The 27,681-nt window shown below is 37.8% G+C and overlaps 3 protein-coding genes across 5 annotated transcripts in view; 1 reads left to right on the forward strand and 2 right to left on the reverse strand.

Annotated features, from left to right (window-relative positions):
- Positions 1-219: 219 nt before the first annotated feature.
- On the reverse strand, positions 220-3,172 carry LOC139947532 (LYR motif-containing protein 2-like). Its single transcript, XM_071945472.1, has 3 exons — positions 3,051-3,172; positions 2,374-2,514; positions 220-1,785 (listed from the first exon to the last, which is right to left on the reverse strand). Exons 1-3 carry the CDS (start codon positions 3,090-3,092, stop codon positions 1,708-1,710), a joined length of 261 nt encoding a protein of 86 aa, XP_071801573.1. The 5' UTR covers positions 3,093-3,172; the 3' UTR covers positions 220-1,707.
- A 1,480-nt stretch (positions 3,173-4,652) lies between these two features.
- LOC139947615 (trafficking protein particle complex subunit 3-like) lies at positions 4,653-11,888 on the reverse strand. Its single transcript, XM_071945570.1, has 5 exons — positions 11,731-11,888; positions 10,782-10,879; positions 7,280-7,379; positions 6,722-6,904; positions 4,653-6,170 (listed from the first exon to the last, which is right to left on the reverse strand). Exons 1-5 carry the CDS (start codon positions 11,770-11,772, stop codon positions 6,051-6,053), a joined length of 543 nt encoding a protein of 180 aa, XP_071801671.1. The 5' UTR covers positions 11,773-11,888; the 3' UTR covers positions 4,653-6,050.
- A 118-nt stretch (positions 11,889-12,006) lies between these two features.
- The window catches only part of LOC139947612 (connector enhancer of kinase suppressor of ras 2-like), a 30,767-nt gene continuing 15,092 nt past the window's right edge, over positions 12,007-27,681 (forward strand). For 2 of the 3 annotated variants that reach the window (XM_071945564.1, XM_071945566.1), the window contains exons 1-10: positions 12,007-12,149; positions 18,509-18,672; positions 19,374-19,576; positions 19,931-20,066; positions 20,593-20,712; positions 21,734-21,796; positions 22,709-22,777; positions 23,228-23,487; positions 24,861-25,066; positions 26,403-26,946. In XM_071945564.1, the coding sequence (XP_071801665.1) occupies positions 12,092-12,149; positions 18,509-18,672; positions 19,374-19,576; positions 19,931-20,066; positions 20,593-20,712; positions 21,734-21,796; positions 22,709-22,777; positions 23,228-23,487; positions 24,861-25,066; positions 26,403-26,946 (1,823 nt within the window). In that variant the 5' untranslated portion in view covers positions 12,007-12,091. The remainder of the gene's footprint in view (positions 12,150-18,508; positions 18,673-19,373; positions 19,577-19,930; positions 20,067-20,592; positions 20,713-21,733; positions 21,797-22,708; positions 22,778-23,227; positions 23,488-24,860; positions 25,067-26,402; positions 26,947-27,681) is intronic. The other variant, XM_071945565.1, reaches the window with a different exon arrangement.

Consider the following 27,681-nt stretch of genomic DNA (forward strand, 5'->3'; position numbering starts at 1 on the left):
GAGGAGAGCATACCGACTACCAACAACTGCAATTAGATGTTTAGTTGTTGGCCTTATGAACAACCAATCGTAGGAGCTGTTACATGCATCATGCTCAACTTAACAATCAAGAGTGTTATGACAATCCCTTGCTTTTCTGTTGACAGCTTCATTTAATTGTGTTTATTCATATAATGTTTATGAAAACGGGGAAATGTATATGATTTATTTGCTGCAAAATTAGTTTAAAAGAGATGTATTTATGACAACGACTGAAAGAGAAGAGTATTATTTGTTATTGCCGAGATATTTTTATAAAAAAGCTGCAGTCCTGTAATTCTTTGTTTTTTTAGGTGATAAGTGCTTGTTAAAAGAAACACATCAATTGATTGTTTTAGATTTCATTAAGGCTACGGAACAAATACTTGTTGAATGTGTACCAACTTTTACTGCAAATCCACATAATTACAATTGTAAAAAATATTTCTGTTTGTCTTTTTTCCTATTTTCAAAGTGGTCTTTGCTGCACTTGTCTTGTCTATTTTATAGGTTTACTGAATAATAAAGTTAGGCTTAATATTGGCTCAACCCTTAAGAGACCATAGCGGCCAGTTATGGCTTGAACTAAATATGCCCAAAGCAAAATTGTCATCTACTTCCACTTGACCAAAAAGGTCATTCTCCAAAGTTTCTCTTTGCTTCTGAAACAAAACCATACAGTTTTTCCCCCCAAATATCACCAATAAAACCGATGTATGGGTGTATGGTGATGATTATACAGAAATGAATGGTCTCTAAAGGGTTAAAAGTGAATCACATTTTTACAGAAATATTTTATTCTCGCCTCCATTTTTCATCTTCCTCCCTCATATTTACTTTTACTTTGTTATGTGGCTGCCTGACAAATAATATATATAATAAAAACACAGACTATTTATTATTTATTATATCCAATATGATTTGTATATTACATATTTTATTTATAACAAAGTAGTTTTACTATAATTTTGTTTTCTGCAAATTTTCCATCATAGTAAAATACTTTTACACATTTTGGAAAGTTCCTAGAAAAATAGGAAAAGACCCTCTGGCCGAAATCATTCCACTCTTTGAACGCAATTCATGTTCTCTTGTTTACCCCATTTCAATATGTGTATAAACCATACAGCTCATCACTTTGAGGGTTGTTTCACATAATATAGTGTCTGTTTCAAGAACAAAAATAGAAAAATTTCAAAAACCTGAAATGATTACTGGAAAGTAAACTTATGTTTTTTTAACTTATTAGATACAATGAAATAATTTACATGTTTACTAGCTGAACCCTGTAAATGAGTCTCGAAATACGAAGTTCATGTAAGAATGCATTTTGTGATCCACCATTTACCCCCAATCCAATTCATGATAAAACTAGGCCAACAGCTCTACAGAGCAAATTTGCTTAACAATTTCCTGCTTAGCAGAAAGAAGCAGGATACCAGTCACAAATTGTACTGTGACATGGTATTTTGGCTGTCAACCGTAATCTGGTATGTTACTGTGCTTAGCTACGTTTTGTGCTAAGCAGCTCTATGAAATTGGGCCCTCGGGTCTTTTGACATTTGAGTCATCAGTTCGAATTGTGGTGACATCTTAGACATTCTCAGGTAACATTGATACTTGGCCAGTCTTGGTTCCATTTCTCTATTGTACAACCTACATGTGATAGCAGGCAGTGAAGCAGTTGTGTCACCTAGCCAGGGTCACTGTGCTCTCTATCTCTCTAAGCGTCCTCTTCCCTTGGGTCAGTAACATTCTGATTGCCATCTGTAAAACAATCACAACACAACAGTTTCATTTAAACGCTGAGAATGTCAATTCATATCTCATTCAATAAGCCATTTGCGTGTTAGATTTGAATATTGTCTGGTACAATGTTGGCTTGATCACAAGTTGCCACTTAAATTTGAGTTCCTAGGGGCAAGCCTTTGAGTAGTAAATGTAAGAGACGTTGAACACCCATACAAAATTCTGAATGGATGTGTATGGCACAATGGTATCAGGGTTTGCTCACCTGGAGGTTGCTATGCAAAGGCTTGCCCCGAACCATTTGACAAAGTAACTGTCTATATTCTGGGGAATTCAAATGGCAGCAGTATGCTACATTGTGACTAAGCAAGTCATTGTATCAGACACTATTCAAATGTAACTCACTATAGGCTTATTCAACACAAATTAGACCCAGTAATTGGGGCGCTGTACTCCTCTTTTCAAAATGTTGTTATTATCGGGCACTGTACTCCTTTGTTTGAAATTTTGTCATTATCGGTCATACTACTGATAAAGACAGTTTTTAAAAAGGAGTTACTGGGTCTAAACACAAATGATAATGCTTCAACTGTTTCATTCAGTTACCTCTTCATGTTGGCTCTTATTTCTTTTGAATTCCTCCCTGGCCCATACTCTTAGTTCCACTCTATCTTTGTCATCAGGAACTCTTCTCAATGCTCGATGTACATCCCGGTATAGACTCAAAACTTGTTGCCTCAGTAGAAACTATCATTCAACACAAACGGAAAGTGGTCATTTATTTCAATAATTCCATTTTTGTTTTGGCACTTGCATTTTCCTGTTTAATTCGGAAAAGTTTCCGTATGGCGCCACCACTTTTTCATTCGATATGAAATAATATAGTATCTGATTTACCTCAATGAGATATGGCGCCATACGGAAAGATATCCCAATGCTGGACTAGCTTAGTTAGCTTGTCAATTCACCAGCTTTTTGTCACTATTTCATGTTTTAATTTGGATGCTGTATACAGCACTACTACCAGTCTACGTAAATCTTTATTTTTTTACTGCCTGCCTCTTTTTCTGCTGACCCCCGCCTGAGCTCTGAGCGGAGTAAACTCACTCATCACTGTCAACACTGACACTGGGCTGAATTGTACATTAATTATTCACTCTTTCTGAACACAAATTGCATACACTGTTTAGAATAAAATGGTTTGGGTCACTTGGTTGAAAACTTGCCGTTAAATTAAGAACAATTCCACTTTCGTTTGATAAACAATGACTTAAAAATTGTACCTGCTTGAACGTCAAAGCTTGTGGTATCTTGGAGGCTGCCATGTTGTAGCCCGCCCTCACTTGAATTTGGAAATCATTGTGATGTCAACAGAGGGCAGGCTTTTTTCAACATTCTATGCTTTTCCTTCGCTCGTCCCCAGCGCCTTGCTTAAACCAAAGGCGCTGGGATGGGCAAACGTATTATGCACTGTCATTGGTTTATAATGCGCAATCCATCATGCATCACACTCACACTGCACCATATTTATATGCAGTGTACGCATGACGTACTTCCTGAACAAGAATCTCATCCCAGCGGTCCTGGATCTGGCAGGCCGCTGGGGCCGAGCGAATGCTTTTCCCACTGACACGACTCTGTGGCTCATTTTTCAAAATCGATTCCAAAAAGGGAAAACATCAGGAAATTGCCCCGGACCACAAAGTAGCGGGTGTTCTGCAGTGCTGAAAGAAAAGGTGAACATTAGTCTGGTGCCGGTGTTCTTCCCCTTTGCTCGATCGTGTTGGTGAGTCTGGCCTTATGACAAAGAACACGTGATTGGCGGCCTTTTAAACATTTATTTCAAACATTCACGAGTCGGTGCGGTGCAGTCGGCACCCCCGACCAAAAAGAAAATCGAAAAACATCTTGAAAAGTAACCGACGTACATCCAGCATAAAGAAACCATTAGATAAAGGTTAGTGTTATTGAAATTGTATCCAAATCATTGCTCAAAAAAGACAAAAGAAAAATATTGTGTTCAGTTAGACCATAGAGCAAGGAAGGTTAGACCCAGTAACTGGGAGTGTATTCCTTTTTCGAAATGTTGACGTTTTCTGTCATTCTAGCGCCGCGCGCCCCAGCCAAAACCTGTCTGGTTTTGATAAAGTGCAACATTCATAATCATACGTCACACCAAAAATGCCCCCCAAAATGCCCCCAAAATGACGGAAATACCCAACGAATTACCTTCAAAACTGCCAACTGGCCTCTCCATATGTTTAAGATGTAACTCCAGGCGTAAAATTGCACTGACGGAAATTTTGGGGCAAGTTTCTGTATCATGCCACCACTTTTTTATTCGATATGAAATAATATTACCTCAATGAGATTCCCATTTTGTAAAAATGAGTGAAAAAGTTATCCCATCCCAACGACTATTTTAACAAAGGCCTACATCGGGAATGTTAAATATATACAATACAAATGCAAAAAATATAGTGCGTCTGCGACTCTGCGTCTCATATCCAATATGGGACGCAGACGCGCTATATCTTTCTGTATTCCATGCGTGCTTGTGTGATAACTTATTATACAAATAACATGCAATAAATTATAACGAGTTGTTGAAAGTTCAAGTTCTTAATTAAGTTTCCGTACTTTATTTTTCCCTTTCACAATTTCATTCACTGGGATTGGGGATGGGTTGTATTTCCCCCTTTTCACAATCTCATTCACTGGGTTTGGGGGGGGGGGGTAACACAGTCCTGAAACAATATAAACATGTATACAGTTTAAGTTCCAACACATTTTAGTTATGCCCTACAACTTCAAAACGTACAAAAAATGTCAACCTCAAATGCCTCGACTTTTGGGTTTTAAATAGGGTTTGTGTTTTCTTTCCGGTGTAGTGTTTGTTTTGTTTTGTTTTGTTTTCTATTGTGTAAAGATTCAAAATAAACAAACATTAAGCAAAACCAAACCCCTGCACAATATCTGCTTACAAGCAGAAATGGCTTCAGCTTAAAAAATGCAGACAGCATTTTTGGACAAAGTTATCACTTTAAACAAACTTCTTTACGGCATCTGCATTCTAAATGGAAGTTGATTTTACGTGGGGCAACATTTATCACTATGCTACATACCATTAAAAATAGGTACTGTGAAAGAATATGAGAAAAACAATCACAGAAATTTTAAAATGTGTGATGAAAACAAGGGTCGAATAGAATGATCTCTTATATTATGTTACAATCTAAGCTATGAATGAACTAACACACCCTATATACAATTTCGACAGTCTTTTTGTGTGACAAACCATCATTGAAAATAGCAAATACAGTCCCATATCCTACTATTGACCTCTTGCACAATGGGTGCGTTCCCTGGGTCGACCCTGCGGTGCTCACTCGGGTGAGCCCCTGACAAGAGCTAATCTGAGCCCCTGACAAGAGCTAATCGAACGATCACACTCGCCCTCTCGTGGTGACGGCATGCACCTCAGGTCACCCCTAAGTGACCCACTCCACAAGCAGGGCACTGGGGGCTGACCCGGAAAGCCCCGTCAAAGCTATTCAACGTACCGGGGCAGACCGGCGTCGACCCAGGGAAGCTAAACGAACGCACCCAACGTGGGGTGCACTCACACCAAATCTTGTGTGCCATTTTGCGAGTCGAAATATACACAAAGACAACCAAAAATGATGGTTCATTTAGAAGTACGTTCCTCGTTGTGTCAAGAGTCTATATCCAATTAGCCTATTTGAGGTATGGTGGACACTATAAGAGAGCCCTTTTTGGATTGGGTGCATACAGACAAATTAACCCAAACCAATAAGTGAAGCAGCGATGTGTCAACTATACCTCAAAATAGCCCAATGGTAAAGTGAGGGATTCAGAAGGAATGGAGCCAGTAGGCCTTAAATAACAATTGCGTATAGTCAGGCATTCCAATGTTATCCAATGTTATCCAATGTTATCCAGGAGAAGAGGCCACATGAAAAAATACTTAGTCTGTGTGACAAGTGAATCATCTTGTCTATGTATAGCGCCCTCAGTTGGCAGCTCCTACAACTGGATGGTTTCCAGCTAGCTGTACACAGTTCTCACATGTTATGATTTATGTTAATTACATATGGAGAGTTTATGACAACACGGTATGAGAAGCCCAGTATATTGTTTCCTAGTGAGTTATTTCTGATAGTATTTAGTTAGAGAAAATACTATAACAGTCTGTAAGGAGCAAATGGGAACAAATCTAGAAGTATAAACATAATAGAATAATTTAACATTGATTGGTTTATTCACTCCTCTCCAGCCGGCACAGCGTCTTCTAACCTCTTGATAAACTTGACTTTGATTTCTGTCTGGTTGTCTCCCTTGAGGATATCTTGAACAAATCGAACATTGACATCCATCTGGACCTGAATTGTATTAATCAGAACAATCAACAGTCAGTTGGGTAGTTTATACAAGTACATTACATGTTTAGTAAAGGAGAGGTGACTGAGACTGGGTTCAACTGATCAGCTTTGGCTATTATTGTAGCCACTCGCTGCATGGGCATGATTAAAGCATATGAACTAGCCATAGCCATGTTAAGCATGGTATAGAGCATCAAACTCAAGTTCTGATGGATGAGTCACTTGCACTGTCAGGCAAGACACTTTGCTATAATTGCTTCTCATCTATGGAACGCCACAGAGACAAGTGAACACATCTACAGAGTCAGAGTGCACAGTGCAGTTGTGCCATGTTGCACATAAAAATGCACAACCTATGTAGATAAATGGGTTTGTAGGGTTTGTCAACTCACTGGCAAATCTTACCTTCTTGAGCTTCCAATCGACATAGGAGTTGAAAAGCATTGCTTTTATACACATTAAAAAAACAAAATCTACATCAAGCCTCAACTTGGCGGGATGTATTTTCAAAACAGGAAAACAAGATTTGTGATTCCTAGTTTTCATCTTACTGTTTCTAAAGCTCCCCTGATGACTCCACACAGGATATTGGAATAGTTGAGTTGGCTACGTTCTTCTGGTAGTTCTACAAAGTCAGTCAGTGGATTATTATCGAGTACTAGAGAGAACTCATCCCCTGCTGCACTCCAGTTGGATACTGTAGGAGTGATACCCAAGAACATTTTGAAGCCAGACTAAGGAGAAAACAAAACAAGACAAAATTTGTTACACAATTTTGGGGTGAAATAAATAGTCAAAACAAGAGTGGTTGGCAAATGCACTGCTGAGGTTTATATCATTTTTCTTGAGTTAATATTAAGAATCATTTTGGATATAGCGCTTTTTACTCCTGAAGGGCTTCTCAAAGTGCTTTCAACAGAAGTACACTCCGCCATTTAATCCTTGAACCATCTCAGCTCCCTGAGGACTTATTGCTTAGACGTCTCTTTTCTGAAAACAAAAGGTTTCTGGAGTAACCGACAACTATCAACACACCAAGTTTGGAGTTGTTATGTCCATACACTACAATGGAAGGAATAGGCAATCTCTACAATCTGTATTTACTGTACCTTTGCTATTATATCAGCTGTTTCTCTAAAGTCATTGCACCTTCTCTCCCCTGAACGAGCTAAGAAGTCCTCCACCAGACGAATTCCTATATTATAACCCCTAAATTAAAACATATCAAGAGGTTATTATTAGTTATACTATTTTTGTTATTTATTTTGGGGAATAAAACATAAGGCACCCAAAAGTGACTACACAGTAACCTGTAGCACTGAAGAAATATGTGTAGTCAAGATATTGAGGAAATGTTTTTTTATATTTTTTTTTAGATGTGGGAGGAAAACCCAAAGACCTTTTTTGCAAATACCAAACTGTTAAATGAGGTGCATGATATCTAGACCAGCATGCACCTTAATCCATGTCTAACGCGCACATACCAAGTATTTACGATAAGGTCTATGCAGTCAGGTAGGGACTGAAGACCAACTGCTGAAGACTCAAACAACAAGCAGGGGTCCGGTCCTGGTACGAACCAGGTGTTATCAGCAGCAGTGTGTGGGTTTGAATCCTGGTCACTTAACCTTAATTGCTTTGTAAAAAGTTGGGAGGGTAGTGCATTATGCTCTACCAACCAGGCTCCTAGTGGATGATACCTGTGCATACATCCTTGCAGACAATAGAGAAGGGGATAACCCTGTTTCAGCCCTAAAAGTAGGCGGCAATGGGCCCCTGGTCTAAGTTTTTTAGGTTTGACTGCCCAAATTAGTTTTGTGTAACCCTCACCTTAGAGTGCTCACCATGTGATGTTAGGCTATTTCTTATTAAATTTGTTTAAAAAACACTGGGCACGTTTGGTAACTGTCAAAAACCAGAATTCTCACTTGGTGTATCCTAACATTATGTATAAAATAACCAACCTGTGAAAATTTGGGCTCAATTGGTCATCAAACTTGCAAGGAATAATGAGAGAAAACACTGTTGTTGCACAAATTTGTGTGCTTTCAGATGCCTTAAAAAGAAGTCAGGCCCGAGGTCTTTTTCAGATTCAAACCTTTAAAGTGAGAAACTAACTCTTTTTCAAAAACTATGTTACTTCAGAGGGAGTCGTTTCTCACATTGTTCATATATATAACGGCTAAATTGTTATGCTAATATATATTTTGAGTAATTACCAAACATGTCCAGTGTCTTTAAAACAATATTAGGCCAAACAAAATAAATGTTGTGTTTACGGTAACGGCCCTAAAAAATTCCAGGTAGGTAGGTAGGAAAATAATTTTATTTTGTAATTTTATTTTTATTTTTAAGTTCTTGAATTTTGAGTTATTTGTTAATATTTTAAACCCGTTACCATGAATTATACTAACCTTGTTCGACTCATCAAGTTATAAACCCTCATGTTGGAAAGTGGTAAAATATAAAAGTTTATAAGTTGTTTTAGAAAAAACATAACATAGGTCAAGTTGCAAGCGCTTTAGAAGTTACAAGGAAACTTTTTATCTTACCATTAAATCAGGGCCATGTTTTAAATGCTGACATCAGTTTTACCAACTTTCAATTTGAGGTGTGGTTATTTTGTTCACATTTTTCATTCCATTGTTGTACACTTACTTGCACTTTACCCAGACTGACGAACCTCCGGGTTGCTGGGTGAAAATGATGTCACTCAGTAGGCTCAGTGGTGCAAGGTGTACCATAACATTAACAACAGAGCCGAAACTCACAACTCACATTTTCCCCAAAATAATATAGCAAAATGAATAAACACTTTTGAGGGTCAAACTTATTATTTTGAATGTCAGCCTGATCTGATCTGAATGTGTGTTGTGAGTCTCTGGGTAGTTTAAATATACTTCAAAACAACTCAAAAGCTTCCCGATGGCCAGTTCAACTAGTGTCTGATGGGTAATCATACTCCGAAGAAACAAATCACTAATAAAACAACAATGAAAATTGGAATTGAAAACTTGAACTGTATGTTTTATTTCAACGGCAGAATCACTTGTCTACCATAACAAGTTAACTGCAGGCGTCTCTCTTTGTTTTTATCCACTTTCAGAAACTGATTAGAATATGTCTTCAGTTATTACAAGTCAAATGTTTTTTTGTCATAAACGGCGAACCTTTTTCTTCTTGTCCAATTATTTCAGAGGACAATCAATTTCAAATTTTCTGTGGCCCAAAACATGTGGCTCATATTGCTAGATTTAAGCATGGTCACATTTTAATACTTGCAAAGTAACTAGCAAAAAAAAAAAGGTTTCACGCAATGTGGCATGATTCTTTGAAAACTGATACAAAAGCTAACAGGCCTAGCATTTCCTGGGTCCGTAAGGACGACGGCGCTGAAACTAATTAGAATATGTCTTCAATTATTACAAGTCTGACAATGGTTTTCTTGTCATAAACGATAAACCTCTTTGTCCAATCATTTCAGAGGACAACAAATTACAAATTTTCTGTGGCCCAAAACATGTGGCTTTATATTGCTAGATTTAAGCATGGTCACATTTTAATACTTGCAAAGTAACTAGCAAAAAAAAAAAGGTTTCACGCAATGTGGCATGATTCTTTGAAAACTGATACAAAAGCTTACAGGCCTAGCATTTCCTGGGTCCGTAAGGACGACGGCGCTGAAACTAATTAGAATGTCTTCAATTATTACAAGTCTGACAATGGTTTTCTTTTCATAAACGGTAAACCTCTTTGTCCAATCATTTTAGAGGACAACAAATTACAAATTTTCTGTGGCCCAAAACATGTGGCTTTATATTGCTAGATTTAAGCATGGTCACATTTTAATACTTGCAAAGTAACTAGCAAAAAAAAAGGGTTTCACGCAATGTGGCATGATTCTTCAAGCTAAACAATTTGTTCATGTTACCGCACGAAGAACTGCCTGACGTCGACGCCATGTTTTGATGCAGTTTTCATTCGCAGTCTGTCCGTAGTGTAAAACGTGTTGTAAACATACGCGGCCGGTCACCCACGTGCTGTACACCACTGACAGCTACACCATGTTTTGTTGTGGTGTCCAATATGCGACCGGCTGCCAGGGGCCCAATTTCGTTTCGTGCTGTACCACTGACAGCTAGCTGTACTGTACTGTTGTACCGTGTTTTGTTGTGGTGTCCAATATGCGGCCGGCTGCCAGGGGCCCAATTTCGTTTCGTGTGACATTGGATCGCCCCGAAGTACGCTGTGAACACAGCGGGTGCGTCGGGGCCGGGCATCGGGTGGCGCGTGCACCTTTCACAGAAAAAATTGTGGCAGAACAGTAAGCTAGGCTAGGCGTGGGCCGGGTGCACAAGTTTTGATATCGCCATGATTTTTGCAAAAATGCATTATTACACTGGTAAGTCGTAATAAACAGTTTTAAAGTGAGGCAACATGTTAAAATTCTCATTTTAAATTTTACCAACTCACAAAATATTTAGAAAAATGTTTTGAGGTCGGCAATTCGGCCGCAAAAAATTCAGGTCGGTCGGGTTACCGTAAACACAACATTTATTTTGTTTGGCCTTAGATATATGACATTAATTGAGTAATGTTGAAATACTGTACATTTTGTCCAGCTGTTTGTTGACTTCCTCGTCACTTTCATAATCTTTGACCAGCTGAGAGACCAGGGATCCATATGTCAGCGTAAACAGCTCTTGGCTCTAAAAAATAAAAGATTCAAATCAAACACATTTTGAGAAAGGCAAATACAAACAAAGTTTATAAATATCTACAGAAGTGGTTTACAGCTCAGAGCTTTGAGTTGAAAAGTGTGTCACAGCTAATTCTTGTAAAGTCGCCATGACCAAGAGACTGTAACTAGCACATCATTATGGATGTACGCGGACACACACAAGATGATTATTCAAAAGATTTTATTTACAGTTCTCATTTAGGTGCAACTCTCAATTGTTCAATTGTTTACAAACTACTTGGCCAATTAACACCTTCTAATCTGTAGTTCCAGTGACAACTCCTCGTAGTCAGGCTGACACAATATCAAAATAACCAAAACAAGAGCTGCACAAAGCTTGCAGTGGTAAAGATAATTAAAGGGCACTTCTCTTAACCATACAGCTAGCAACATATCGACCAATCAGCAAAACCAAACTGTCATGTTGCCGTGGCGGTCATCTTTATGCACACAGTTAATGTATTTTAATTGCACAATCTGGAGGTTGCAAAGTTGCAACCATTATTGGTGGGAGCAGAAATCTAAAATGCGTGCTTATTCTGTAGGCTATTGTTTCTCACAAATAACCTGTGATTGTGCAAATTAATGAAATGCGCTCAACTTATATAGCAAATGGTGTTTTGGTTTACGGTGAGTGGTTGCGATGATGCTAGAAGTTGTGTACACGGTTGGTTAGTTTGGGTCATTTTTTATTTTTTTATATATTTAATTTTGTACAAAAATAATAAAATAATATACGACTACAAGTACAAGTACAACTAGAGAGTATGAATCAAGTCTGCGCTTGGTTTAATTAAGCTTTAAAATGTAAACAATTACCACTTTTCTTGGATCACTAGAACGACCGCTTTGTCTTGACATTTTTGTTGCTAGTTGAATTGCCGTCTTATTTCAATTGGAGGTAAATCGAAAATTCACTCGAGGAAAACAACACTACAACACTTATAAGTAGTGCCAGTATATTCCCTAAGTCACAACACAGTCTATACGTTACGAAACAGAAGCTATGACAAGGCACCAGTCTATCTATACTTCATGACTTTGAGAACGATGTCGGATAAAAACCCTGGGAAGGATTACTATTCTGACATTCTAATTTACTTCCTGTTTTCATTTCGGCCCGTGTCGTTGGAACGGTAGTGGTGCATTTCCCGCACCGAAACACCAACATTAATCAAGAATGTCTTCCTTACATATCACATCGTGGACTCCACAGGAGATTGGCAATTGGATTAAAGGTAAATATCACCTATTTTTTATTTCTGGTATACTTTTCTGGAGCTTTGATTTTTGCAGCGAAGGAACGCACTGTGCTACTTACTAACTAGCTCTCACTCAGCAAACCCACGGTCACGGAATTGAAAAGTCATCCAGGACACAGCTGATTCTGATTGCCGGAGGACGTTCAGTCAGGTTCAGTCACTGTGTGCCCGGGCCCTAGATCGGCATCTACTAGTACTACCGCATGGTCGGTGTAGATCAGCGGTCTTTCACCACGCACGACACCAAGTTTTTGACCACGACCTACCAACCAAAGAAAATCTCAGGCACCCAAAACAAACTCAACTGTGACCCACCACCACCCACCTTTTAATAGACCATGGAGGTACAATGTAGTTAGAACTTAGACTGCATGTTAGGAATTAATAATGTAGCCTATGATTGTTGGGCTGCATTGCTATGGCTGGCTAGTCTTCCATAGAGAACAGAAGAAATAGCCATGATGGCAGTGTAATCATGGTCACTAAAAATGACTTATTATTCCATTTATTTAGACAGATAAAAATTAAAAGAGAAGGGCAATTCCCCGTGAAGAAGTGGACACTGGACATGACCTCAAAATTTAGAATTGTATTTTTTAAGTAAAAATTGGGCTTATATGGTAGCATATACATCAAATATTCAGGACAAAAATTGTTTCAATGTCATGTCTTTGCAAGAAAGATACAAACAAATAATTTTTGTGCCAACAATGTTTTATCATGAAATTTTGTGTAAAAAAGTTGTGCAACTTCAATTTACTACTGAATGGGCAAACAGTGGCAAGCAAAGATTAATGCCAGCCAATGCACGGGATCGCGGGGACGGGAGGCGTGGGTTAGATATGCGACGGGATAAGGAAGGGGCACACGGTGGTACAAGGAAGTGGGGGGAAATGAACGGGGCTGGTGAGGGGGAAAAAAGAAAGGGGACTTGAACACGATACAGGACTGCCCACAACGTAAACCCTCCCCTGTACACAACGCTACACTTGCATCATTTTATATGTAGAGCTTTCTAGCGGGGTTGCCGCACTTCGCGCGGCATCCCCGCTAGTATAACTAAAGCGCATTGATACGGTTATTGTGAAATGGGCTATCTAAGAGTTATTGTTAAATATTATTAATGACTAAACCTCCCACAGCAATCAGCTGTCCCATGCTGGCTGATTTCTCAATCCTGTGAGTTCAGCAGAGCTAGAATAATAATAATAATAATTGTGGCTTCTTATATAGCGCACATGTCCGTCACTCAGTGACGCTCCTGGCGCTGTAACATACAGTATTTCCTGCAAGATGTGGGACTACGTTTTTTGAATTATGAGACCTAATTCTGATAGCACCATGTAATGTTTTACAAGGTGCTGTGGCGCAGTTTGCTGCCGATCGGACCAGGAACACCGGGGCGAACCCCTTCTCTTTTCGATAAGTACACGGGGTTCTTTTACATGCGTTACATAACACATGGGACCAACGGCTTAACGTCCCATCTGAAGGACAAAGCAATGGTGAAGTGTCTTGCTTAAAGACACAAGTGTCACGGCTGGGGATTCGAACCTACACTCTACTGATCACAAACACCAGAGTTTGAATTTGGTGCTCTTAACCGCTCTGTCACAACACTTCCTAAAGTATGCATTTGATGAAATAGTTGTTGCTTTGAAAGCTCATGCAGTTTGTTTTATGTCATTGTTTAGTATTTACGTGCTTCTATCTTCCTTGTTTTATCTATTTGATGGGAAAAGATGATGTTATCATTAAACTATTATAACTCAACTGATGGAGACAAATTTAAAGGGAATTACTCAAAACAAATATTAACTTAAAAACTGACTTGGTAACGAGCATTGGAGAGCTGTTGATAGTATAAAACATTGTGAGAAACAGCTCCCTCTAAAGTAGCATAGATTTTGAGAAAGAGGTAATTTCTCACTAAAATAATAAAAGACTTCTAGCAATAAAAGACTTCTAGCTAGAAGTCTTTTGTTCCTATCTGAAAGCACACAAATTCGTCCAACAAGGGTGTTTTTTCTTTCATCATTTTCTCCCAACTCCGATGACCAATTGAGCTCAAATTTTCAGGGGTTTGTAATTTTATGCATATGTTGAGATACACCAAGTGAGAAGACTGGTCTTTGACAATTACCGATAGTGTACCTTCCCTTTAAACACTTTTCATTTTCATTTACATGTGTGTACGATTTTTTGGTGACAAAATTCACTTGTAAGAAATTAATCAATTTTTAATATAACTGAAGTAGGTTCTAACCCCTGAAAACATTAGGTTTAATTGTGCATCAGAAATTACTTTAAAAAAACCCAATTCATATAAATGTATTCTGGAGAAGTAGTGAAATGGCAAAAATAATAAAAGTAAAGACAACCAAAACATAAACCATGATTTTCAATGGTGGCCATGCTTCAACCATTGTTGATGTTGACAAAAAATACTTACCTGTTCTGACGAGAAAATAATTATTTTTCTTTAACAGTTTTGTATTTTTAAAATAAATTTATAAGAACTTAATTAATAGCATGGAGGATCAAAGCTACTCATTAAAAAGAAAATATGTTTTGGGAAACAAAACTGTATAAGAAAAAGAGAGTGAAAAGTGTAACTGATTGTTCTTTCGTTTCTAAACAACCTTGATTGAAAAACTGGAAAAACAGCTTTAAAAAAACAATGTAACTGCATAATCAAAGATAAACTGTTTCCATGATTAAACATGTGTTTATCACTCTTCAATCACTAGAAGCCTTGCTGTACAGCAACCTTTGATAGTATGTGGAGAAATATCACTTCGAAGTAATGTGGTTATAATGCAAAAAGTTATCCGTTTTCTGCCCCAAATTTAAATCTGAGGAGTGTATTCCTAATAGGGATTATTCTTTATTTACCCATGGAAATTTTTGCTCCAGACTTCGGCAGTATCTTAAAATGAAAAAAAGCAACCACCTTTTGAAAATAAAATTCCCCGATTAGCTTTATCTTCATTTAAAACAATGCAGATGTCATCAAACCAAGGAGTTACACCTCTTGCACTTTAAAAGCACAACTTTGATCCTTTGAGCCAAAGTTAATTGGTTCAATTCCAATTTCCTTGAAAGGCTCTGCATTTAAAAAAGCCTCATTGTATGCAAATTGTACAATGATAATGAAAAGCTGTCTGACTTTTAAAAATTATTTTTGATTGAGTCGTGTCTTGAGGAAGTCTTGTATTTAAATCATGTTAACCAACAGTATATAATATGAGTTGACTTTTAAGGATCTAATACATGTTTAGTAAAAGCATGATTACTTTTAACTACAATCAGACACAAATTAATGACTAGTCATGATCACTCATCAACAAGATTCAAGAGCTTTTAAAGCCCTTATATATTAAAAGGCAAAATAACTTCCTCTTCTTCCTTGTGTGGTTTCCTGACTTCAGAGTATGAAAATATACTGTGTCACCCCTAGTACTGTATTTCTTTGTTTAAAGGAACCTTGGAGACTCTTCATCATAATTGTCTGTGAATTGTACATCCTGTGTTTTATACAGCAATGTCATACCTGTGTAAGGTTATTAAAAGTAACTATACCTGTTGCAGTGCATTTAAACTGCAACGATTTCCCCTTATACAGCAGAGCTGTCAATCCAACTTAAAGGAACCAGTGCCTTGGATCGGACGAGTTGGTCTATTAAAAGCGTTTGAAACCGTTTGTTATGACATGCATATGGTTAGAAAGATGTTTTAAAAGTAGAATATAATGATCCACACAAGTATCACTCAAAACTGCACGGTTTTCCTTTTACGTCGCGAACTATCACGGTCGGCCATTTATGGGAGTCAAAATTTTGACTCCCATAAATGGCCGACCGTGTTAGTCGACAGGGTAAAAAGAAAACCACGCAATTTCGAGGCATATTTGTGTAGATCATTGTATTCTACTCTTACAATATCTTTCTAACCATACATTTTACAACAAACGGTTACAGAACGATTTTCAAAGACCAATTCGACCGATCCAAGGCAACGTGTTCCTTTAATGATCATGTTCAAGAAACTGCTGAAGACGTAAATATTTTAACAATAAAACACAAACAGTTAATGACAAGTAAGCTCTTTAACTGTTTGTGTTTTGTTCACTGTTTGTGATTTTTTTTATAGGAGTGCACTTTTGAAGAACCTTGTTGAACTGTTTGTTAGTATAGTTCAAACTTTGAACTAATAGTCCTGGTTACAATCAGATTCAGAAGCTTATCTTTCAGACAAGCCACCTAAGACTCAAATTAGCCATTTACCTAGCTGGGATAATTTCAAAATGAATGTTCAAAAAACCAAAGTACATACTATAACCTGCTAGTCATGAAATATGTAAAAATTTAAACACAGTAACCAGAAAAGTTTGTGCAAGCATTCCGCAAGTTGCACCATGTTAAGTATTCAAGAAATCTTGTACAGCTTTAGAAGCACTTCTATAACAATAGGCAGGGCTCGAAATGTATACTGGACTGCAGACTTGTGGCCAAAGATTTAAGGGCTAGGCCAGCAAACTCAAGACCAGATCGTCACTCTTTTACAATTGAATAATGATACCTCATTGTGTCATAATGTTAATTAATAAACATTTTGCGTTCAAATGTTGAATTTGAGTCTGCTAAATATCTTTAATTTCCATCAAGTATCTAAGTGTGCTTACCAATATGACAAACAAGATAAATCTTCTCTAAGCGGTTGTTCAAATAAAAGCAGTTTATATTAGTATTATAGTCATTTATGAGCTAAATATATTGGTCTTGTCAAAAGAATTTGGAATATGTGTGGAAGTTGTAATCAACATTTGAGAATTTTTAAGGTTGGATGAGGAAGGGTCCGGGAAGGAACAATGTTATACTTGCATGACCTTAAAATTTGCACGCCATGGACAATGTTTTCTCTTCAACTGGTTTCACTTATAATTTAAAGTAAAAGTAACAGGAAGAGAAACACATCTGCTATAAATTGAAACATTTCCAACATAAGTTTATGTTTTTACAACAAGTACAATGGTTTCCTGGTTTTGTTAAGTTTCGCCAGCCAACTTACTTTACTTGCCCATCAATTGTGTAGGCTGAAGATATGCTTCAGGGAGTTTGTTCAATGAAATACACTTTCAGGGAGATACTTTTACTGTTTGTGCGCTGAAAGTTCATGGACATTCATTGTGTAGTTACAAATATGTTTTATTCGGCAAAGTTGTTGACTACTTAACTATAACTCTGTAGCAGGAAGTGCATATTATAAAAACTTGGCCCATACTAACATAATATAAGAAATATAGCAGTTTTAAGTGTATTTGTTATTGCAATACTGCAATTCAAATATGCTATGCCTATAGTCATCAGATGTTTACCTGAAAGTCAAGGTACTTTAGTCAAGGTAAATTAAGAGTACAGTCTATTAAGTGTCAATATCCCAGACTTGTTTTCAGGCCACAATGTATTAACTGCTACCTAAGTATCAAGGTAATAATGGAGTTTAAAGTTTTGGTAAATAAGACTTTTGTTTGCTAGTCATAGAATAGAAACATCAAATTGGTTGATTTCACTAGATGTAGATGCATTACATGTAGGCAATGATGACGCTGCTATCCCTTTTAACAGTTATTTACAAAAAACAAATTTAAGTTAAGATTTTAAGATATATTGTTTTACTATTGTGCTCATGTAATGAGGCTTGATTAATAACTGAGTGACGGTTGAGTTCATATCTTATAAAGAGGGTAATCGTGAAAAATAAATAAATAAACCAAGCAATAACTCCATGTATCCATATCGACACTGCATTATTCCGACCAATGATGTCTTGGTGTGTATTTTCGATTTTAAAGGACTGCGCACTGTGTTTAAAGACAGTGGACACTATTGGTAATTGTCAAAGACCAGTCTTCTCACTTGGTGTATCTCAACATATACATAAAATAACAAAGCTGTGAAAATTTGAGCTTAATTGGTCGTCGAAGTTACGAGATAATAAAGAAAGAAAAGACAACCTTGTCGCACGAAGTTGTGTGCTTTCAGAAGCAAGTTGATTTCGAGACCTCATCTAAATTTGAGGTCTCGAAATCAAATTCGTGGAAAATTACTTCTTTCTCGAAAGCTACGTCACTTCAGAGGGAGCTGTTTCTCACAATGTTTTATACCACCAACCTCTCCCCATTACTCGTAATCAAGAAAGGTTTTATAATGATAATTATTTTGAGTAATTACCAATAGTGTCCACTGCTTTTAAGGCATGGGAGACATGGATTTCCAGCCTGAAGGTCTTCTTTAATTTGTTGTTGTTGGAAACTTGACTTTTTTTTCTTCTAGGACTTGATAATGCCTTAGAGCAGTACATCCCAAACTTCATTGAACATCAAGTAAATGGTGATCGTCTGCTGAAACTGACGATAGAGGAATTAGATACCTTGAACATTACCAAGATGGGACATAAGGAACTCATGCTGGAAGCTGTCGACCTTTTATCAGTCGTGGTAAATATAAGATTTAAAATTAATTTCTGTATTCAAATAGAATACTTTACAAGTGAGGTATAAGGAATAAGGATATGGAAATATGATGTCAAAATTGTGTTGGTATTTAAAAACATGTCATCAAACTGTTAATTTCCAGTACTCTTATCCAGTACTTTCTATGTACACTACAGTACATGACAAACTTAGGATGCTAGAGCTGAAAACATTGTGTCTTTAAGAAGCCCTTACACCCCAGGTTAGTAAGATGTTTTAGAGAGGTTTGGGTAAATGTTTTGTTCTTGAAAGAGTATTTTAATATTGGCTATCCAATAAAGATTAAAAACAATACAAACAAATGTCTCCACTGGGGAATTCTAAAGTTGTTTGTACGAAGTCTATGGGAGGATGTTGTGTACAGCAGGGACAAGGGAAATAGTTAAAGAAATCTCTACAGGGATGCAACAGTGTGAACATGTGTGCATGCTCAAAATGACATTACCACCAAGCCCTGTATCTTGTAACTAATGCAGTCTGAATCGCTATTCAGAGACGATAATTTCTGAGGCAATAGGTTGTTAACTCTTTTAAATGTGTATATTTGTTATCTCTTTGTAATTTGACTGCAATTCAGCCTTTGTCTGTGATGGTCTTTGTTTTTTAAAATAAACCATTTCAAATCAAATCAAATCAATTATCAGATTTCACTTGATTTCTTCCAGCATTATGGACATCCAAGCGAGAATCTTCAGTCAGTGGCCCTGAAACTGAACACCAATGCAAGCAATCTAGCTAACCTGCTTCAGCAGATTACCCAGTCAGGGAGCCATGCAGGGGATAGATTGTACTCGCCACCATCAACAATCCTACAGAGAGTGTCTGAGACGATATCATCCGCTAAGACACTTATCTCATGGCTGGACAGGTATGATGTCTAAGAATGCTCAAGCTTCCTTGAGGGGGCTGAGATGGTTTAAGGAATTAATTAAATGGCCCAGTGACCAGGGCTAGGGTGTAAAAAGCGCTATATAAAAACCTATTATATGCAAATTAAAAATGCAATGACTTTTGGAAGATTCTTAAACCATACCCTATAAATTTTAGTTGAGAACCAAAAAGAAAACTTACATTCATTTTACTTTTTTTTATTTTTATTATTAACCAACATCAAACATTATTTGTTCACATTTTTTTTCATTTTAAAACCAAACCATAACAATGAACAACCCTTCCCTCTTACAAATCATTTAATGACCTGGAAATATTTCTCATTTTTCAGACCACCATTTTCAAACAATTCAGAGAAGGATTTCCAGGAGTTCAGCAAAGAGATTTTACAATACGCCTTGGACATGACCCAAGCTGTACAGCAGCAGTCCAACCTAACAGCCGCTTTACCTGAAATCATGGCAATTGTGAGTAAAGTGGGGATCATAAACTAAATCATCCTCGTAAAATGCATAAATACCTCTGTGATAAACACCTTTGCAGTGGTTGTACCTGCAAACAAGCAGTGTTTGAATCCAATTTGAGCAGGACTGAGTTTATAGTGCTTTACAAAGTGAAAAGTGAAATAACCCCAAATAATATTCTTTATTCCTGACGCAATTATTACATTTTCATTTAGGATAAGAACTATTGATGTGCGACACCATACCCATACAACTTTTTTGACATGAAATAACTAGGGATGAGTTGTCTCTTTACAAGTTCATGAAATTTCTCCCAAAATTAGTTTTTGCTTTTTTAACAAATCAACTTACAATACAACTGAACCTTTCCCAATGCAAATTTCCATCTACTTCACAAGATGCTCATGAAATCAGTGAAGAAAACAAACCCTCTGCAGACATCACCAGTGTGATATCTTCTCTGTGATAAGGGTACAGTAACACAATTATGGATATCAGACTTCTTGATTTTTTCCCCACACAAAACCAGGCAAGAGAGTTTACTGCAATTACAGATAATTTAAACAGACAATCAACAGATCCTCTGGTGATACAACCAACAACAGTTGAAGAAGTTCGCATCAGGAAGAAACAGATAGAAGAGGAACTGGTAAGCAATCCCAATTATTGCACAACTAAACAGCAGTGCCGTGCATACGATTAACATGTTCACAATATTTTCTTTTTTGAAGATTTCTGGCCGAACCTTGAGAGGCCATAGTGATTGTAAACAACATGTACCAAAGATCCCTTAGCAGTCCAAAATGCTGCAAGATTGACCTACTTACCTAGAATGGTTAACTCATATTGTTAGTGATGGCCTTGATCCATTGATTATCTACAATTGATTTTATCCTCTTCCTTCTTTCTATAGCCTCTTACCTTGACAGGCTTTTTATCAGTACATGCTGATATGACTGGGGCCACACAGGTGATGCATCTATAAAGACAGTACACGTAAAAAAAACTGCATCCCTACTCCCATCACAGAATCAGCCATTTTGTTTTACTCCCATTCATGTCATTGAACCAAAGTGAGGCTGAGAGTTAGTTTCCATTGATAATGATTGCTCACAGGGATTGTTGCAAATATGGTAGTAGCATGAACACGATATATAGGACAATATGTGACACTCTATGCCATAACCAGGCACTTCCTGCCAAAACTTTTAACTGGGTTTAATATCTCATCAAACAGATCAGCTTTAATATAACACCTATTTAGGGCAAACATTGTACGAATTTTCTTATCAGAATAAAGACATCACAGTGTTTCGATGCTGATGGTTTGGTTTTCTGTACTTTTAATGTCATTTTTACTAATTCCAAGAAGTGACTTTGGCATAGGGTGATTACATATTTTTAAAGAGAGACTCCAATTTCTGTTTTTACAGCATGCATTATTTTGATGGATTCTCAATCGTGTTAGGTAGTAGAAATAAGATGATCATTCATTTGGAGACACCATTCGTAGAATTTGGTGGCATAATTTTATTGAGAAGTAAGGTAGCTTTTAGTAGGTACCCCTAGCAGTTTCAAGAGTATCTTTTGTGATTGACTTTCCATCAGTCAGAGTACAGTAATTCTGAAGGTCAACAATATCTCTAATGGTTTGATTTCCTTAATTCCAGGGGCTGTTTATCAAAACATCCACTATTGACGGAATTCATTACATAACAGGCACCAAGGAGCAGGTAAACTCAGGAAATAGTCTAGCATTTTAACTACTGAATGAAGCTTAGTATTTGATAGTTAATGTTTAAGGGGGTCAATAAAATGGTTGTTATTGAGAAAGTTATTTTTTAAAAGTCACCCAATAAACAAATTACATCAGCCATTTGGAGATATGGTGGACACTGGTTGAACACACATGGTGCTCACTGACTGGACACACATGGTGCTCACTGACTGGACACACATGGTGCTCACTGACTGGACACACATGGTGCTCACTGACTGGACACACATGGTGCTCACTGACTGGACACACATGGTGCTCACTGACTGGACACACATGGTGCTCACTGACTGGACACACATGGTGCTCACTGACGTGACACACATGGTGCTCACTGACGTGACACACATGGTGCTCACTGACTGGACACACATGGTGCTCACTGACTGGACACACATGGTGCTCACTGACTAGACACACATGGTGCTCACTGACTGGACAACATGGTGCTCACTGACTGGACACACATGGTGCTCACTGACTGGACACACATGGTGCTCACTGGTTGGACACACATGGTGCTCACTGGTTGGACACACATGGTGCTCACTGGTTGGACACACATGGTGCTCACTGACTCACTATGCAGCTTTGAACACCCACACCAAACAGTGTATTTGTATGATGTTTGCCAAATCAAAACAATTGCTAATTGGGAGACTTTACAACACAAGGTGGCAGCAAATATACATGGTACTATTCATTGTTTACATTGATATGAGCATTATGATCAGGGGGAGGGGGGGTACAAATCTTTTGATAGCCTGTTTCTTTCTAAACTGTTTTCAATAATAACTCATGTAATATATTTTATATGTTGTTGGGTTTCTAACAACTGCTTACATTTAATTTTGGTTATCACTTTTAGTCGGCAGCAAACTTAAGCAGGAAAGTGGGCTCTGGTGATGAACTGTTAAGAGTAAATGGACAAACTGTGGTAAGCTTGAGAATGTCCCTAGATAACATTTTATGAAGACGTTGTGTAGAAAGTCAACATGATGATACTGCCTTTGTATTTAAAAATTTACTATTGAGGTAAGCGAGAAAAACATCCCATGATCGAATAACCTGCAAGATATTAAAGGCAAGGTTTACTTTCGGTAATTGTCAAAGATCTGTATCCTGTCTTTTACTATTTAGACTCGAGGCATATTTAAACTTCAATAGACTAGAGCATGATAATGTTGATGTATTGAAACAGATGTTTACAGTTACAGACCCTATGCACAACGCGAAATGCTACATTGACGATGAGCTCACGGGGACGTCTTTTCACGCAAAGAATAGCTAACGTCCAGTCATTTGCCTCCTTTGACCCCATTGAGGCCGCTTTTTGACCAAGGGATCTATTGACCAAAGACTGATCACCCATTTATTCCTTACACAGGTGAGTTGGGAGCACCGTAAAGTCATAGAGGCTCTTAAGGCTGATTCTATGGGGGTCTACTTGACCCTACGTAAACGCCCCTGCAACCTTGGCTCTCCTGGGCAGATAATCAGACCTGGTAACTCACAGTATCCTCCACTCTTCGGTACGCCACAACTCAGACGCAATGATAGTTTTACCAACATGAGACCCACAGTTGTGAATGGGGACTTCCTCATGCCAGCTTCACCCTGTGATTTACTGGCTACTAAAGCAAGAAGGTAACACAGAGCCATTCAACTGAGAATAATAATTCAAATAACTAAGAGATGTATCGAATAACTAGGGTTTCAACACTTTTTCACTTGGTTAAGATCAGCTCCCATATGCTCAATGCTCTTTTTCTCTGATATTTTCAAACGTAAATTAAAGTTCTAATTCATTGTAAATTTCCAGAATGACTTATTGCAGAGTTTATTTTTATGTTTCCCACTGTCATACAATCCAGACCGTTTAAAAGGGATAACAACTTTTACCTTCAGTTCCCCCAAGTTATTGTTATCTTACATCTTTTTGTAGACACTTATCAAGAGTGGATTTAGCCTTGTTTGGGGCAGACTTGCATTATTACAGACTTGCATTATTACAAATGATAATTGCAGATTATATGTCGCGTAACTTCAGATCTATTGACTCTGATGCCTTCGGTCATGATCTTGCTGACAGGATGGACTTTGTATCATTGTCTGCCCATGATGACATTAATGATCTTGTTGCTGGACTATGGCTGCTGCCTCCTGAATGGTGTTTCACAGAAAGATGTTTTCTTCCTTCAACGGCTCCAAAACCGCTGTGCCAGACTTATTTTTAGCTTCCAAAATTGACTCACACATCTTCACTTCTCAAGCAATTACACTGGCTTCCAGTTGCCCAACGCATTCAATTCTGTACTATGGTCCACACATATAAATCCCTCAATCATTGTGCCCCGGATTATCTCTCTTCTCTCCTTTCACTCCAGACATCTTCTTACTCTCTTCGCTCTACTACTGGTAAATCCCTTTCAGTTCACAAAACCCATAAACTTGCAGGTGACAGGACATTTTCAATTGCTGCTCCCCGACTATGGAATTCTCTACCTACCCTAACCAGAAGCTCAAACAGTGTCCCAGCCTTCAAACGTGCTCTCAAAACCAACCTTTTTACCTCTTTGTAGTTGGTCGTCTTTGTCTTTGTTCTGTCCTTTCCCTCTTCTTTCTTTCTCAGCGCCTTGTATCCTTTGGCAATTTGGCGCTTTATAAATACTGTTATTTATTATTCTTTTTATGATGTGTTCTGCAATGTAAAGATATTTTGTATTTCAGTCCTAACTCTAACAACATATTTCCTCTTTGTTTTGGACATGTTGTTGCCACACTGCAGTAACAGTAATAATGGCAGATAATTTGTATTCTGCAATGTAAAGATATTTAGTATTTCAGTCCTAACTCTAACAATATAGTTCTTCTTGTTTTGGACATGGTGTTACCACACTGCAGTAACAGTGATAATGGCAGATAATATGTATTCTGCAATGTAAAGATATTTTGTGTTTCAGTCTTCACACTAACAATATAACTGCTCTTGTTTTGGACATGTTGTTGCCACATTGCAGTAACAGTGATCCTGAGCCCCCATCAGTAGACACCCATGAAACTCAATCTGATCCAGAATCACTCCTTCAAGAGGCGGAGAGAATCAAACGACAACGAAGAGGAACAATGGGAGAGGCTCTCCAGAGGAAAGGGAGTAAAGGAACAGTGACATCAGAGGGTAGACCAAGATCACTCCCTATTAATACTGAAGAGTTAGAGGCTGAAAGTAAGTCAATAATTCATGTTGCCAAGTAGGCCTGGGCGACTAGTGAAATTTAATACTCGACTAGTCACGCCTCAAATAGTCGTGACTTTGACACTAGTCATGACTAATTTTTAATTCCAAACAGCATTGCGGCATGTTTGGTACGGCCACAATAGTAATTTTCAGGCTGAAAGGATTGAAGGAATGTGTCGCTGATGTCTGGTTGTGTTTCGTATAAAAGTTATTTATTTTGTCGTGAAGACTCGTTAGCAACACAATTGGTTTACCAATTACATAGTCAGGAATATTTTGTGTAGACTATTTTTGTAGTATCGCCATGATTAATCGAGTAGTTGAAAAACAGTAGTTGCAATTAAGCAATCAATAGTCGCGACTACGACAGTAGACACACTAGCCGCCCAGGCTAATTGCCAAATAAGGGAGAAAAGGGGAACATTGGACTAGGGAGTGAATTTGTCATCTCAAACTGTGTTTACCGTATCAGTTGTATGAATCCATAGAATCAAGTTTACCATCATTCCATCAAGTATAATGTGCCTGAGTTTTCTGTAATCTCAGGACTGAACGGAAAGTTCTGAGTAGCCGTACATTCAGACATGGTTTTACTGTTGATTATTTGAAAACAATTTTCTTGTATAGCATAAATTTAATTTTGTTTTAGAAATGTAGATACTGTGTTAAAATGGGGAACATTGAGAAATGTCAATTCAGGTTATTAACTTTATTTTGAACTTTCTAGTTCATATAATTTAAGTAGGTCAGATATTGCTGCTGTTTGCATCTGCTATGGGCACTTTTGTACAAGCCATTTCTGGCCACTATGGTCACTATTGTACAAGCCATTTCTGGCCACTATGGTCACTATTGTACAAGCCATTTCTGGCCACTATGGTCACGATTGTACAAGCCATTTCTGGCCACTATGGTCACTAAAGGTTTAAAGGGTGGCTGCAGTGTTTTTCTTAGTCATTTTAAAACGATTAAACATGACTTTTTAAACCTGAAATATTTTTTTTATTTTGTTTTATTAAATGCGCAAGTATTTTACAAGTGTAGTTAGGGACCAGACTCTTTTTGCCGATGATATGTTTGAATTCCCGACGTGACGTCGATGGTAGGGGGCGGTAACAATCCACAAAAGGGGGGGGGCATGACTTATTCGCTAATTACGCCAGTCAGATATGTTGGGAATAAACAAAACACATTTTTTTATTGATGTTCAATACATATATCAGAAATAAATGACAGCAAAATTAACTGTTTTATTTGAATTCACTGCAGCATCCCTTTAAACACATACAATATTCAATCATGTTCTCTTGTCATTTGATTGCAGTGGAATTAATAAAAGCATCAGGGATTTCCCCTCGACCCAGCTTCTCACCCATCGCAGGAAGCCCTCCTACTGCAAGCACCCAAACCACTCCCTCACCACATGGAGATAAAACAATCAACCAATATGACACACCAAGCCCCAATAGTTCCTGCCTTACAAGAAAGGTTACAATTTCAGAAGAAAAGGAATCAAACCCGGTGAACCCTTCAACTTCTGTCTCAAAGGTAGATCCTGATAATCAGAAGCCAACACACAACAATAGCTCCCTAGATGTAGAAGATTGTCCAGTTCCAGAGGGCAGCAAACAACACTCAGAACAAAACCAAAGAACTGAAGAGGAACCTGGTCAAAAAGACATGCATTCAGAGACTGCCATAGAACCCAGTTCTGAAAACTCAGAGGCTAAGAACACTAACAATAATGTGGCAGCCTTGGAAGAAGCTGGTCAACCTGAGGGTGCTACGAGCTCCTCTGAGGTTACAACATTTGAAACTGAGGATTATGTGGTAGTAGATGTACCACCTCCTTCACCCAAAACAGTCACGTAAGTAAAAAAAAAAAAAACAAGTACTTGATTCAATATTCAAAGCAGACACTGAAAAGAAAATTATATTCATTTCCCAAACCTTTTAACAAAATTATTGTTGAAACAATGTCCTAAAAATATTATAGAAATAACTATAGGAAACTGACTGGGTAAATTTTAAACAATGAAAAAATTACTTGTGATCTCTGCCTACACAACAGTTAACAGTTGTTTGGCTTCTGATTGGCACCCCGATCAAAGATATTGACAAAATGGGGAGACCACCAGCATAGAACTAGATGGATTAGTTGGTAGAGCATGTTTTTCCGGAGGTCATTGGTTCAAATCCCGCTCTAGTCAAGTGTTCTTTGTTCAGCCAAAATCAAATGCTTTTTACACAATCACTTGGACAGAAGAACAGGTCATTGAAGAAACAAAACTAGACATGAATTGGTTATATATGATAGTACAATGTAGAGTATCATGGCCGAGTGGTTAAGAGCATCAAATTCAAGTTCTGGTGCTAAGTCACCGGAGTGTGGGTTTGAATCCCGGTCGTGACACTTGGTCCTTGAGCAAGATACTTTACCATAATTGCTTCTCTTCACCCAGGGGTATAAATGGGTACCTGCGCGGGTAGAGGTTGATATTGTGAATGGAAAAGCCTTTGGAGTGATATAAACTGTTGCCCAGGTTGTATACTCCCAAGGGAGCTGAGAAACATCAAAGGGATGTTATTGGCCCTATGACCAG

The sequence above is a fragment of the Asterias amurensis genome, chromosome 14, assembly GCF_032118995.1.
Source record: "Asterias amurensis chromosome 14, ASM3211899v1".
Classification (NCBI taxonomy): domain Eukaryota; kingdom Metazoa; phylum Echinodermata; class Asteroidea; order Forcipulatida; family Asteriidae; genus Asterias; species Asterias amurensis.

Bases quoted from the DNA above. Each gene is read 5' to 3' on its own strand.
- LOC139947532 (XM_071945472.1), bottom strand. From the start codon at position 3,092: ATGGCAGCCTCCAAGATACCACAAGCTTTGACGTTCAAGCAG. The intron at 2,515-3,050 runs GTACAATTTTTA...GTTGAATGATAG, and splicing joins AAGCTTTGACGTTCAAGCAG to TTTCTACTGAGGCAACAAGT. The intron at 1,786-2,373 runs GTAACTGAATGA...ATTGTTTTACAG, and splicing joins ATAAGAGCCAACATGAAGAG to ATGGCAATCAGAATGTTACT.
- LOC139947615 (XM_071945570.1), bottom strand. From the start codon at position 11,772: ATGTCAAGACAAAGCGGTCGTTCTAGTGATCCAAGAAAAGTG. The intron at 7,380-10,781 runs GTACAGTATTTC...GTTTTAATTTAG, and splicing joins AACAAACAGCTGGACAAAAT to GGGTTATAATATAGGAATTC. The intron at 6,171-6,721 runs GTAAGATGAAAA...AATACAATTCAG, and splicing joins TCAGGGGAGCTTTAGAAACA to GTCCAGATGGATGTCAATGT.